This window comes from Tetrahymena thermophila (assembly GCF_000189635.1).
Source record: "Tetrahymena thermophila SB210 genomic scaffold scf_8254788, whole genome shotgun sequence".
Lineage (NCBI taxonomy): Eukaryota > Ciliophora > Oligohymenophorea > Hymenostomatida > Tetrahymenidae > Tetrahymena > Tetrahymena thermophila.
In genome coordinates this window covers 761,119-775,860 of record NW_002476544.1, presented here as the reverse complement: position 1 = coordinate 775,860, position 14,742 = coordinate 761,119, and the positions used below count along the sequence as shown (strand labels likewise).

Sequence of the window (14,742 nt, the reverse complement as noted above, 5' to 3'; positions counted from 1 at the left end):
TTTTTTGCAGCTATTATTGCTAAATAAATTTATATCATTTATTTTTTATGTATATTTTTTTTGCTTTTTTCAAAATTTCAAATATAATTTATATTTGTGATAATAATTTAATTGCTTCTATCTCAGCCAGTCTTTCAGATTAATTTCATATATGTTCATTAATTTTAATTGACCATAGAAACATCTGGCGATACCATTCTCTTGTCCCAGGCATATAGCTTTCTATAAAGTGGATTATGCTATTTTATTATTATAAATTTTTAAATTAAGAATTCTCATATCAAAATGAATTATTAAAAATATTATTTAAAACTGAATTTAATTTACTCTGATATCATATGAAAAGATTCCTACAATATCACTATGTTTGTCTTTCTATTCAGGATAGTATTTTGCTATCGATTATTACTTCTCCTTAGATTATTCTTGGAACTTTTTAGATTACTTATCCTCTTCTTTTTCTTCCTAATCCATTAAGTAATATTCTATCAGATTGTAGTCATCCTTAAGCTGAACACCACTCATAACTAAATAAATAAATAAATAAATAAATAAATAAATAAATAAATAAATAAAGAATTTAAAAAAATGATTAAATTTATTTCAAGGAAAAGATTTTATAATTTGAAAATTACATTTGTAATAAGACTGACTGTTTTGAGTTTATTAAGTCTTATCTAAGTACTTTTCCATACCAGTTTTATGTAAACAGAGATTCAAGCAAGCTTTAATAGGTCTGTATAAGAATGTCCTAAGCAAAAACATGAGCAATAAGATCGCTAATATGATACCGTGAGCAATATTTTGCTAACGTTAAAGCACTCTAACAATAAACTGCTCTACTATTTAATTAGAGCTAGAAACATCTATGAAACTCTCATTGAGATATTAAATCTCAAAGAAAATATCTGTGTTACCATAAATGTAAATAGAGAATATTGTATGTAGGAAAGGAACTAAATAAAGCATTGTGCGAGCCATTGTAGCCATTTATTGATCAAAGTTAGGGGGAATCTTACAAATCTTAAATACTAAATATATTAAATAAAGTTTATAATAATTTTAAAAATAATTAATTAGTATTTACAGAATATTTTATCGAGCCAGTAAAGGACGGTTAAGTGTAAGAAAGATACGAAATACAAGATGGGAATACCTCCTGAGTAAAGCATACCAATAAAACAAATACCTATTTTTTATTTATTTATTTATTATTTTATTGATTAATTAATTTAATGCTTTTATTTAAATGAATATTTACCTAAAATTTAAGAGTATCTAAAGGATATCATGAATTCTGGTCCTGTGTAGAATTCAACCCATTCATTAAGTGTAGATTTTTTAGTCTTAGTATCATCGAGACTGCATCCTCTATCACAGCATTTGAACAAAGCTCTAAGAAAAACGAAAAAGCATGAAACCATAGGTGCAGATACAACGTTGATAAGTAGAGTCAAAATGATAACAGTTCCGACATTCTTGAACCATTCAGGTGATAAGTCATCGTAATTACCACCAAACAAAAATTACAGAGTTCCTGTAGTAGTAATATCGAAATTGATGTTGGTCAACAGCAGGATTAAACCAGTGTTGATGAATTAAGCAATGAATGTTTTGATAATAAAAGACTTTAGTTAATCATCAAGCAATTTGTGCTTTTCAAACTAACTGAGAGCCTAGAAAAGGAATTAAATAATAACGTTAATCACAACAATACACAAAACAGCTGCATAAGGAAGGAATTAACTAAGAGTATAGCTAGTAAGCCAACTGTTGCAAATACTCTTGTAAGGTTAATCAAGACTTCCAGAGAATATTTCGTTAATTTAAGTTTTGCAATAACAGTATATATATCCCACTTTTACAGTTCCTGAAGATTAATTATCTTCTAATACGACAAGATTTTTTCCTTAATCAGATTGAATGTTATTGAAAATTGGATTGCTACAATCTACACTGGGATATTATTGCATAATATCTTATTTACGATTTCTAATCCAAACAATCAAGATATATGCTTTAATGAAAATATTTACATTATAGTTATTATTAGCAAAAAATAATTTTACATCCAACAACAACTGCAATAGTGACGATAACACTGATTAGCTTTCTAAGAAGAAGTGCAGATGAATCGTTATTTTCCCATAAAATGCTATCTGGATTAGGAGCATCTTTAACATTGATTACCTTCTTTTGGAATAGCTTTTCTTTGGGTACACAGCAATCACAGCAACCGCAAATAAAAGCACAACATCTCTCAACAGTGGTAGTTTGATATAATTCAATAGCAGTATTTTTAATCTCAATAGTCTCAAATGTAACCCAAGCATATTTAATCTTCAATTAAATAATTAATTAAAATAAATATTTTAATTCAATTTATTATTAAATAAATTATTTTTTTTAATTAATTAGAAAATAAAAATTCATATTTTTTTTAACAAATAAATACTGGGTTTAATCAGATGTAAAATAAAATCAAGTGCTTAACTAAAAGTTGCATAATTTTTGGTCATAAAAAATTCATGATTATTTTAATAAATAATATGTTTAATGAATGAATAATAAAAAAATTCAAGCTCTTAATTTTAAGTTGCATCAAGAAATTCATGCTTTTTGTTTTTAAAAATGCTGGCTTTAATCAGTTGTAAAAAAAATTAAGTTCTTAAAAGCTGCAAGATAGTTAGTTAGTTAGTTAGATAGATAGATTTTTGGTGATAAAATCAAATGATTATTTCATCACATATGAATTTTATTTTGTTTAATTATTTTAATTAATTAATTAATAAATTGTTTACTGTAGATTTATTTTCAATTTTATTAATTTTTTCTAAAGCCTTGCCGATTTCTACATAAGCATTCTCAATAGCTTTAAGCTCTTTAGTTGCTTTTTTCTTGAGGCTTTAATCTTAAAAGCTTTCGATGAGCTCTTATAGCATTTAAACAGTGACTTTTTTTCTGTTAGAAATATGTTCACTATTTCTATCATATTTCTCCAAGAATTCAAAAATTCTCTTTTAATTTTCTTTGTAAATAATTCCTTTCTTTCTTTACTGAATGATTTCTTGTTATGATTCTGAAATTTTGACATCTATGATCCTAACAGACAAGTTTTTTCTCTCATTTTTTGCAAATTTTTGTACAGACTAAGTTAAATTTAATTTAAAAAACATTTAGCTTGATATGTAAATTTTAGCATTTTCTTTACTTATTAAATATGTTCTTACAAATCAGCCATTAGATCAGCTTCTGACTTAATCTTAGCTGGTAGATTAGTAATTTATATTGTGAAATGAGAAGGTGTTCTCTTTTATTTCAAAATATTATTAATAGCCTTTTCTTCAGCGCTGCCTTGGCTATTTATTATTCAAAATTTGTATTGATCACTTGCTTAATAAACCAAATAAATAAATAGATATAAAAGATTTACAAATAAACCATCAGGAAGTACCAAAGGACTATAAAAGCATCAATACCAGCAATAATGTAGGCAACATATTTCTTAGGAAAATTATAATATGGGAAAGCAAAGTATGTGCCTTTTTTTAATATTTTTTAGTTAAATAATTTATTTTCATAAAAAATCATCTAAATTTAAATAAAAATTATAGAAATCTTTAAAAAAATTATATTTTTAGTGGCATTAAAATTAATTTTTAGGCCATCATTTTTATTAAATTTTCTGAAATTTTATTCTTTTATAATTAACTAAATAACTAACTAATTAATTAACATTTTAATTAATATCAAATAAAAAGATAAGTTAATAAAATTAATATTTTTAAAAATACACTTTATTTATTTTGATAATCACTATTAATTATCATCAAAAATTTGTTAAGCTCTTTAACTTATTTCTTACAAGAAAAGTAAAAATTGGCAAATAAATATACTGATATAACAAAGTTAAAAATTTTTACATGATTTAACACTAAAAATAATTTATTTTAATTAATCAAAAAATAAATAAATAAATTATTATATACCTTGACAATAGGCTTTGATGTAAAATTGCTTGTCAGTGAAATCAGTTATCTTGTATAATCCTAAAATATCAGATTTTTAAAATGTGCAACTAGTTTAGTCTTGACATTTTTTAACAATTGGAATGTCCTTAATATCTTTATTTTATGTCTTATCTAGTTTAGTATCATCTACGAGATTACAATCTTATTGCTCATAATCGACCTAGCTTTTGCTCTTTTAAACTATAATTAAATATAAATTAGTTTTATCCTTTTTAAGCTAAGGAAGCGAAATAATTAATTTTATATTTTCGAAATTCTTTTGTTAAGGAATTTGTTAAATTTTTAATATTTTCAAAATTAAGGCTTTATTTAATAAATTCAGAAAAATTGGTCTTTTAATAATTTCCACATATTAATTAATTAGAACTGTAAGAGATAGTAAAAGAATCAAAGTATAAATTTGCTTACATAAACCCCAAGAAAATGTCTAGCTCATAGCTAGATTGCCAGTTGAACATTACATAACATACTCAGATGTAGTATTAAAGAAAAACGCGTCTTTAAAGCATTACCTTGCATCTTTTATTGAAATAAAAATAATAAATGAATGAATGAGTTAATGAGTGAGTGAGATTTAATATAATAAGCAAAGATAATTTATACAACAGCAGAATCAATAAAAAAATACATTTAATTAAAGAATGAATAAATAAATGTTTTAAAGAAGAATTTTAACTACCTTGACCGATATTTCCAACTGTGGAACTTTGCAGGAAAGATTAGAAGCTATTTATTTCAACAGAGCTTTATTTAGATGCTTTAATTTCATAAGTAATTAATTTATTAATAAATTTGTTAGTAACTAAAAGAGAAATATAAATAGAATTTTATAGTTATTGAGTGGAAGAGTTAATTAATTTATTACAATATAAGCAGAAAAAGAGGATAGGAGCAGATATAATCACAAAGAAAAGATAGTTCCAAATAAGATGCTTTAAGCTTTTGAAGTAGAGAGTTATTCCGACACCTCTCTCGTCCACAGCAGTTTTCTTAGAGGTAGAGCAACAACAATGGCCAGGAATATCTGTTCCGCAAATCACATCTGAACAGCACTCATATTCAAGATCAAGCTACTTTGTCTTAGGATTTTCCTAAATTAAAAAATCAAATATTATTTATTTGTTTATTTATTTAATGACTTGAATTGTAAAAAGATATTAGTTTCAATTAAATTAGCGAATACAGCTGCCTATATATCTATCAATCACTATTATTTATAAAAGTATTTTAAAAATACTAAAACTCTCTTTCTAAAATATGGCAAACAATTTCATAAGTTTCACAAAACCTTTTCAAAAGTAATTAGCAGAATAACTATAATAAATTTTAAGCGTGACTTAAAGCTTTAAGTTTAGATACTTAATTTGTTATTTACTTATTAAGTTAGTTAGCTACTTTGTTTATTTATTTGTTAAGACTTAAAGTAATCATCTATATTTCTATCAGAATCATTGAAAATGAATAAAAATAAAAATAAAGTCAAAGTAGAATAATTTAAATATCCAACTTTATTTAAATTTCTATCAACTTTGTTTACTGTTTTTTTAGAAAATAAATAACAAAGATTGACTTCGATAATTAAATAGTTAGTTAGTTATCTATCTATCTGAATTATTAGTAACAAAGTCTACAAAAAGTTTAATTATTTTTGAAAAAGCAAATCTTTAAATTTATTCTTTCACCTAAAATAAATGATTAATTAATTGAATTCTTTCACTTAATTCTAAAATTTAAAGGTTTTTGCAGTATTTTTTTATAAGGGGAAAGTTTTTTTAGATTAAAAGGATGATAGATTGATAATTTAATATTGCTCCTTTATTTCTGTAAGGATAAGCAGGCCAACTCAATAGAAACTATAAGTAAATAAAACATAATCAAATTACTTTTCTCATATGCAAACTATCAAGCTTCTTTTTAAATACAATATAGTTTTCTTTGTTTGGCTTTTATTTTTTTGTGTAGTTCTCTATGTCATACATGTTTTCCTATTTATGATAGCAATAATAATTTTAATCTAACAAGTTTTCTACTTAATTAACTAATCAGCTCTAAAACAAAAAAAATATCTGTAAATTTACATTTTCTATCTTCGAGAACATCACCGAACTATTTTATTTATTAAAAGGACACTTAATATCAAATAATATCTTCTGCAATAAAATATATTTCTGCTTACGTTTTCATTTTGCTCTAGTATCTATTGAAATGTTTTGAACTGCTCATCATTTTGTTGTTGCTATCGTTTTTAGTGTTCAAATCAGCCATCTCAATTTTGATACCATTGAAAGGAGAATCCTCTCCTCTCTATTCCGTTGGTATAGAAGCCATGATGCTTTAAAACCTTCTTTTTAATTTTCAGTAATTGTGAGTGCGCAAATACTTTTAGTTTATAATAGGTATTTAGTCTTTACTAATATACTTAATTACTTAGTTACTCTACTAATTTTAGGAATTTATTTGATTGTTTTTTTATATTAATTGTTATCAATTTTTTTGCTGTTAATAATTCCTTTAATTAAAAAAATTATTAATATACTAACAAAAACATAAAGATATTTTAAATTTTTTTTCTCAAACGCATTTAAGTATATATCTATATATATATGTAAATGAATGTTTACAAATATTTCCTTTATAATTAAAAAAATATTGATTGATTAATTGATTTTAGTTTTCTCTTTTTATTTTTGCCAACTTATTTATTAGTTAGTAAATTATCCTCATTCATTCGTAACATTTGACTTCTACTTATTAAATTATTAATTAGTTTATTCTAATTGATAGACATATCAATATTGGCTATTGCAGATACCTAGATACTTCCAGCAAACAAATAAAAACACATTTTTTGTATCAAAAAAGTGAAACTCTATCTATTTCTATTTTCTTCTATTTTAAAATTTTAAATTTTATTAACTCTAATTTAAATCATAAATAAGCGTGAATTTTAATGCTAGACAGAATACATCAAAATTTAACTCAACATTATTTTAAGTTACCAAATTAAACTCTTATTTGAATATCACCAAGCCTTTATAGCTCAGTTGGGAGAGCGTAAGACTGAAGATCTTACGGTCCTCGGTTCGATCCCGAGTGAAGGCATTTTTTAAATATTTTTTATTTAAATTTTGTAGAAAATATAGATTAATATTAATTAATTATTTACCATTAATAAAAGGATAAATTTTTATAACATAATTTTTATATTATAGTGAAATTATATATTTGATATAATAAAGGTGCTCATATAAAGTGGCTATTATAAAAATTAATAAATTTCTAGATAATATATTTAACAAATGGACAAACTAACTAGATATTTATTTTTTTGATGATAAGTCAATCCTAAATATAAAGTGTTTTCATAAAAAGCAATTCATTTTATCTAATTGTAATAATAATAATATTACGAATATATAATAAAGCTAGAACAGCCAATCTTATAGATTGATTTCCTTCTGATTCATTTTAAAATTATTTAGTAATATCTTAGTCTACAAATTTTTAAATGATTTAAATTTTTGCTTTGTTTTTTAAGCTCGCAGCACAAAAAAATTTCATTTAAGATGATAAAAATATTTTTTAGAATAATAATTCTAATATTATTTGTAAAAAAAGATTAATGAATGTCTGTCATAAAAAATATAAAAAATTCAATTTTCTTTTTGATTAAATGATTTAGGAAAATTTATATGTAATTTATTTTATTTCTTATGAAAAATTAATTAATTAATTAGTTCGTTTATTCTATTCGTTAAAACTTAATTAAAGATTTTTCTTAAGCTTATAATTTTTTTCAAAGATTAAATAATCTTACGAATCTACGCCGAAGTTTTTAATTAAGCACAAAGGATAATATGTCTTTACTGCTTATACTTAGTTTTTTAATTTCCGCGGATTTAAAGAGAGACCCTTTCTCGGAACCAAGTTTTTTACATCAACAAAATCGGAAGTTTTTTCAGTGATGGGAATTCGTTGCATGTTTTAATATGATCTGAGAGGTAAGTCACCATAATAACCACATAAAACTCAAATTAATAACCATTCTATTTGATCGTTATCATCAAATATGTGACTCCTGATTTGACTGAACAAGATGACAGCAAAGACACATTCATTACAAGACACTCAGACAGACAGATAGATAGATAAACAAAGAGAGATTCAAATACCTCAGAATATGATCATATAAATTTTAATAACCAATTATATATATAAATGATCATATCGACCACTCGCCAAATTTGTTAAAGAATTGCCACATGCGCTGCTTTATATCTACGGATATATTGTGGCTAGCTAATTGTGTGCCTTAGTAACCAGTATTAAGCGGTGCACAGGAAGGTATGGAGACAGCGTGAGAGCGAAACCAAAGTAAAGTGGAAGATAAATCTATAAAGATTTAAGCCTAATCAGTTTACCAAATCCTACCGCTGCTTCTCGCTTTTATTTAAAATCCTATATTAACCCTATTTTTTAAAAAACCTTCTTATTCCCTCTTAAAAAAATACTTCTCTTTTCAGGATGATAAAAAGAAAGAAAATCAAACAACATCTAAAAAAAACATGCCTTGATAAAAAACTTCTCTAATCCAATTAAAATAAAAACATAAAATAAAATCATATTCAACTAGAAAGAAAAAACAAACAACATAAATAATAAATAAACTAAAAAACTGATTTGCTTGAGATTAAAAATGCTTGAAATTTGTCAAAACAACTAAAAAAAAAACAAAAATAAATAAATAAAATGAAAAAATAAAATAAATAAATTAAAAACAAATAAATTCTTTAAAAAGAGCTAACCAGCTAAATAAATAAATAAACAAATAAAACAAAACTCATAATTAACGAATAAATATAAATAAAAATAATTCATTTTCTTTGAAATATTTCATATCAAACGCCAAAACGATACCAATAAATATTTATTTTATATTTTTTTAGGTATTGAATAAAATAATTTATATCTAATTTTAAAGCATTTTAAATTTAAAGATATTTCATTTTATATCAATTAATTTCTATTTATTGTAGTTAGTGGCTTTTGTTATTATTAGATTTATTTATCAGATAGATAGATTGTAAGTAAAAATTTATTAATTAATTAATTGTTGATTTAGAAAGATATTTTTCTATTCATATGAAAATCAATTAATTTTCATAACGATTAAAAGCTTGTTTGAAATTTAATAAAAATAATAATTAATTGAAAAACTTTGAAAAATAAAATCACTTCTTCTATGTTATAATCAATTATAATTTACTTTATAATTATAATGATTGGGACTAATATAGGAAAAAGATTTTTTATTTTTATTGTATGTTTATAGAAGTACTCTATAAGCATATATCTATTATATCCAATGCGTAGAAAAATATTTAATAGTAGCTATTTTATTCAAGTAATATATTGTATTTTATATCATCATCTGCAAATTTTAATATTCAATCTTAAGCATTATTATTAAAATAATGTATAGCAATTTTTAATATGAATATGATAAGGTAGTCAATTATTACTTTTAATTTTATTTTTGTTATAGTATACTTACAAGATATTATTTTGGAAAATGAATCCTTTTTGTAGGTAAATTGTCTGCTATTGAGTTTTAATAAGTACTAAACTTGAAGAAACTATAATTTAGTTAATTTTAATTATTTATATTATAGATTAAATACATTTAAACCATTATTTTTATCAATCAATCTATTCTATTAAACCATTATTTAAAAAAAATATTTTATTGATAATTTAAAGTTGAGAATAAAAATTGCTAATATTTATTTATTTAATTTCAATCTTAAATTTTATTTTTAAAATACATAAAACAATAATTAATATTTAATTAGATAAATATTAATATAAAAATTATATCTATATTATATTTTATCAATTCCACACAAAATATGTATGTATGTATGTATGTATGTATGTATGTATGTATGTATGTATGTATGTATGTATGTATGTATGTATGTATGTATCTTGGTATACAAGTATAAATGAATTTATTGATTAATAGATTAATTTTTTAATATTTTATCAACTCCATACATAATATGTATCAAATATGTATATATGTTTATATCTTGTTATGTATTTATGCATGCAAAAATGAATGAATGTATAATAGATTAAATTTTTATTAGGAAATTAACTTTAATCCTTACTTTTTTTGTTAAAATAACTTTATTTATCAATGATATATTACAGCACTGCTCGCTCATCGCTCAAACTCATTGAGAGTTTTCTGAATCAGGAGAGAGCTTGAAGTTGCTTCTAGCGTATTATAAGTTATAGTCAATAGCTCCTTAGCTAATTCTAGGATCTGAATAAACAACCATAATGAAGGAATTTTCATTAAATTCTTAGATTGTTGAGCTGAATTTATTTTTGACTGTAATTCCTTAGATATTTGCACCTAACTTAACACAAGAAAGCTTAAATTACTTAATTATATTGCTAACTCTTTCGTATTTCATCATGCCTCTTTCATGCTTGTCATAAAAAGCAATGATAAGGAAAGTTTGCTTTTCAAACAGGACAACTTCATCAGCATCACAGAGATCGCTAAATTCTTTTAATTGTTACTTGATGAATTACATATTAGGAACCATCTATTGGACAATACTGCTCCATGCTTTGTAAAGTGTTTCATCCCAAATGGAAGTGGCAAAGAATCCCAATACATTAACTCTGCTGTCACTGCATTAACTTGAAATTTCTTGCTTTTTTCTTTCAAGAACTTCCTTCTACTAGTTAGGTTGTATTTTATCCATTTTATGTATTAAAACAAATACTTTAGCGCCTTCAGATAATTCTGCCAAATTTTCTAAACAAACTCTGTAAGTGGTCAAATCTTCTTCCAAATCCATGCCTTGTTTATCAACATCGAATACATAAATGAGTACTTCGACATCCTTAAAAATAGTTTCCTTTTGTTGGTGGAAATAGTGCTTCATTAACTTATCTTAACCACCGCAATCCCACAAGTTGAGAGTAAGGTTACCCATAAATCTAATTAATTGCTAATCAACACCGACAGTATAACCTATACCCATAGTTTCTCTAGCAGGATAGTTTGCAAAAATAATGGAGTGCATAGAAGTTTTACCAGCACCCTAACGACCCATAAGCAATAATTTTTTCATTTCTATTTAATTTTAATTCTTTCTTCTTGTATGTATTCCCTATTAATTAATATTATTTTTTCACCCTTTTTAATTTTTGTTGTAATAAATTTTCTTTATTGATATTTTTATTGATCAAATGATTAAGTAATTGATTCATTTCATTGCAAACACCAATGATAAATCATCATATACTTTACACACACATACATATATATATATTTTTTTTTCATTAATACGCTCATAAACAAGAAGGATAATCAAGTATTAAATAAAGTTAAGGAATATTTTTTATATATGATTGATTGTATAAATTTACATTTTTTCTTTTATAAAAATATTGAAAAATAAAGACAAACTCAACTTCCATTGATTACAAGCTAATTATTTAATTACCTCTAGCAAGTTTTTTATTCAATTTCTCATCATCATTTTAATAATATTTTATCAAATGAAATATTTATAAAAAAGACCTTTAATTTAAAGCCTTATAATGATTTTATTCTATTTTATTATATTTATTTCTAATTTATTTTAATTATTTTTTAAAAAATTTTTAATTTTTTGAATTAATAAATAGAATATTGAAGATATTTAATGAAATATGTTAGAAAAATGCTGGCTAAACTTTTCCTATTTTAATATATTTAATATTCTTTGGTATAAAAACCATTTTTTAAATGTATTAAGCAGTTAATTTATAAAGCCTTAATTTATTTATTAAATTATTTTATAAAAAAGGTTAATTTATTTCAAATCTAAATAAAATTATTTAATTTGAATTATTATTTTTCTAAATAATTAAATTATTTTTATTTTTTTCAATTTTTGTTGTTAAATTGTTTTATTTTATTTTTGAATTCAATCAAAATTACTTTCTTAAAGTTTAATTTAAAATGATTTTTAATAATTTTTAAGAATATTTAATTTTATTTTTATTTAATAAAATTTAGTAATAAATAAGTAAGTACATTGATGTAAAACTAAAATCTTAAGTTTTTAAGAAAAAACTAACATAAATTAATATTTATTAATACAGGTATTAAAATAATATGTCTTACTTATTTCAATTGATTTATAAAACAAACAAAGATAAACAAAATAAATTTTATAGTTGAATTTTTGTGAAAATATTATATTAAATATATTACGAGTGATAAAAACTCATAAAGATAAAAAGAGAACCTTATACCTAACTTAGCTTCGCCTTAATATATTTTTATTTTTATACTTAATTTGATAAATAAAAAATTTTTAAAAAAAAATGTAATTTCAATTTATATTTTTAATTTTTAATTGAGAAAGAATTTTTGTATCTTTAATAAATTTTTTGAATTTTATTTACAAAAATTTGTTTGAAAGTTTTAGAAAAAAAATTTTTTTGGTAATCTATTTTTTGCTTCAAGAAATCAATTTTTCTCCAATACTGATTTAAATTATTTTACTATCTTTTATTGTTTTTTCAAAATATATTTTTTATGGATTATTCTAGAATGCTTCTACATTATTTGATGTTAAAGTCTATAGCAGCCTGATTTACTTAAGAGTCTTAATAAACAGTCATAATAAAGGAGTTTTCATTAAATTCCTAAATAGAACAGCTAACGTTACTGGAAAATAGTACTTTTTATATTTTAGATCCTGTTAAGTTACATGATAGCTTAAATTTTTTAATAACGTTACTAACTCTTTCATAGTTGAGTAAACATGTTTCTTTCATATTATAATAGGCAATCACTAGAAACGTTGACTTTTCATACAAAACTATTTCATCAATTTCACAGAGATGACAAAGTTATTTTAATTAGTTCTTCAATTATTATAAATTAGGGACTAATGATTGAACTATTATGCTCCAAGCTTTGTAAAGAGTTTCATTCCAAATAGAGCTTGCAAAAAATCCTTAAATGTAAACTCGACTATCAACAAAGTAATTTTGGATTAATTTTTTCTTTTTTTCGAATACCTCATGTTAGTATAACGGATCGATTAAGTCTATTTTATGGAGTAATACAAATACTTTAGCTCCTTCAGACAATTCAGCTAACTTTTCCAAACAAGATTTATATGCTATAAGATCTTCCTCTTAAATATGATCTTGGCTTCCAATATCAAACACGTAAATTAGAACTTAAACATCTTTAAAAATGATGTCTTTTTATTTATTAAAATAGTTTTTCATTAGCTTTCCTTATCCAGCACAGTCCCATAAATTTAAAGTTAAGCTCCCCATAAACCTTATTATCTATTTATCAATACCAACTGTATAGCCTATTCCCATTGTGTCTCTAGCAGGATAATTAGCAAATATAACAGAGTACATTGAAGTTTTACCAGCATTTTCACTTCCCATTAGCAATAATTTTTGAAATTTCTAGTGATTGTCCATATTAAATTGCTTGAGTTTTCTTTGTCTTCAAAAAATTTTAAATTGTTTTAAATTTTTTAGGTTTTCTTTTGGTTTATATTCAATTATTTTTATTAAAAAAATTATATTCTAATATTATTGGTGAGAACTTAAAATTATGATTATATGAAGGTTAATCTATTTTATTTAATAACATTGATATCTATCTATTTATTTATTAAGATAATAGATTTTCATTCTAAAAATAGATTTTAAAAATGTAGCTACTTATACTTAGTTAGATTTTATACTATTTTTATCAAGTTAAATATTCGGGGATTTATTTAAATTAATAATATTAATTTGATAGATGCTATACATACTTTCAATAAAGAATACATAAATAAATCAAATCAAATCAACCTTTTTTCCTTTAAATAAAATCTTTTAAAAAACCTTAAAGAAATGATTAAAATGTATTTATTTATGCTAAAATGTATTTTGATATTTTGGAATGAAAGATACTATAAAATTAAGATTAAAGAGTGGTAATTTAGTAATTAATTTATTTATTATTGTTGTTGTTGCTGATATAATAGATAAATTAACCTTCATTATAAAATATGAATAAATACTTCTTATGAATTCTATCATAGATTAAAATTAATAATAATAATTCTTATATATGCATTTTAAATTAAGAAAGGATAAGAAAGATATTCGGGGAAAATTAAGAAGCATCTATTTATTTTTTCTATTAATTTATTAATTAATTTATTAATTATAATATTAGCTATTTAGAATTGATCAAAGGACTTACTTTAATTTTCAAAATAAGGAAAAACAAAACATTCTTTTTTGTATAATTTTTTTAATCAAAATAAATTTCTTAAGTGAGAAAAAAATAAGTTGAAGGAAAAAGAATTGTAATAAGAAGTTTTTAAATGAAGTTTTTAAATCCATTTGATAAACCATCAAATCCACTAGTTTGTTTTTTAAAATCAACGCATCCCCACCCGCCACACTCCTTCCCCCAACCTATGAGTAGATATCCTCTACTTCATTTGTCTGATTGATGTTATAATTAATCTTATTACATTCTGATTTCTTTGACAAATAGACCACAAATATGAATGAATGAGGGTCTATAAAGATAAGAGATATTTCAAAATAAAAATTCAAAATAATGATTTAAGATAAAATCTATCCATTCTCTTTTCAGATTCTTTAA

General features: G+C 22.8%; 4 protein-coding genes across 4 annotated transcripts; all 4 read right to left on the bottom strand. All coding sequences in view use genetic code 6, as the record gives it.

The window, feature by feature from the left end:
• Positions 1 to 155: 155 nt before the first annotated feature.
• TTHERM_00264980 (transmembrane protein, putative) lies at positions 156 to 6,359 on the bottom strand (the record flags this gene model as incomplete). The annotated part of the gene is made up of 16 exons (XM_001009147.2): positions 156 to 239; positions 328 to 527; positions 636 to 1,031; positions 1,088 to 1,189; positions 1,262 to 2,017; positions 2,070 to 2,340; positions 2,802 to 3,149; positions 3,212 to 3,359; positions 3,434 to 3,542; positions 3,990 to 4,211; positions 4,440 to 4,550; positions 4,711 to 4,788; positions 4,897 to 5,122; positions 5,915 to 6,016; positions 6,110 to 6,137; positions 6,208 to 6,359. 16 exons carry the CDS (start codon positions 6,357 to 6,359, stop codon positions 156 to 158), a joined length of 3,333 nt encoding a protein of 1,110 aa, XP_001009147.2.
• Positions 6,360 to 8,204: 1,845 nt separating this feature from the next.
• Positions 8,205 to 8,684, bottom strand: TTHERM_000264979 (transmembrane protein, putative; the record flags this gene model as incomplete). The annotated part of the gene is made up of 1 exon (XM_012795915.1): positions 8,205 to 8,684. The coding sequence occupies one exon, from the start codon at positions 8,682 to 8,684 to the stop codon at positions 8,205 to 8,207; it is 480 nt and encodes a 159-aa protein (XP_012651369.1).
• A 1,586-nt stretch (positions 8,685 to 10,270) lies between these two features.
• Positions 10,271 to 11,185, bottom strand: TTHERM_00264950 (Gtr1/RagA G motif protein; the record flags this gene model as incomplete). Its single annotated transcript, XM_001009145.3, has 1 exon — positions 10,271 to 11,185. The coding sequence occupies one exon, from the start codon at positions 11,183 to 11,185 to the stop codon at positions 10,271 to 10,273; it is 915 nt and encodes a 304-aa protein (XP_001009145.1).
• Positions 11,186 to 12,626: 1,441 nt separating this feature from the next.
• On the bottom strand, positions 12,627 to 13,517 carry TTHERM_00264940 (Gtr1/RagA G motif protein; the record flags this gene model as incomplete). The annotated part of the gene is made up of 1 exon (XM_001009144.1): positions 12,627 to 13,517. The coding sequence occupies one exon, from the start codon at positions 13,515 to 13,517 to the stop codon at positions 12,627 to 12,629; it is 891 nt and encodes a 296-aa protein (XP_001009144.1).
• Between the last annotated feature and the right edge of the window lie 1,225 nt (positions 13,518 to 14,742).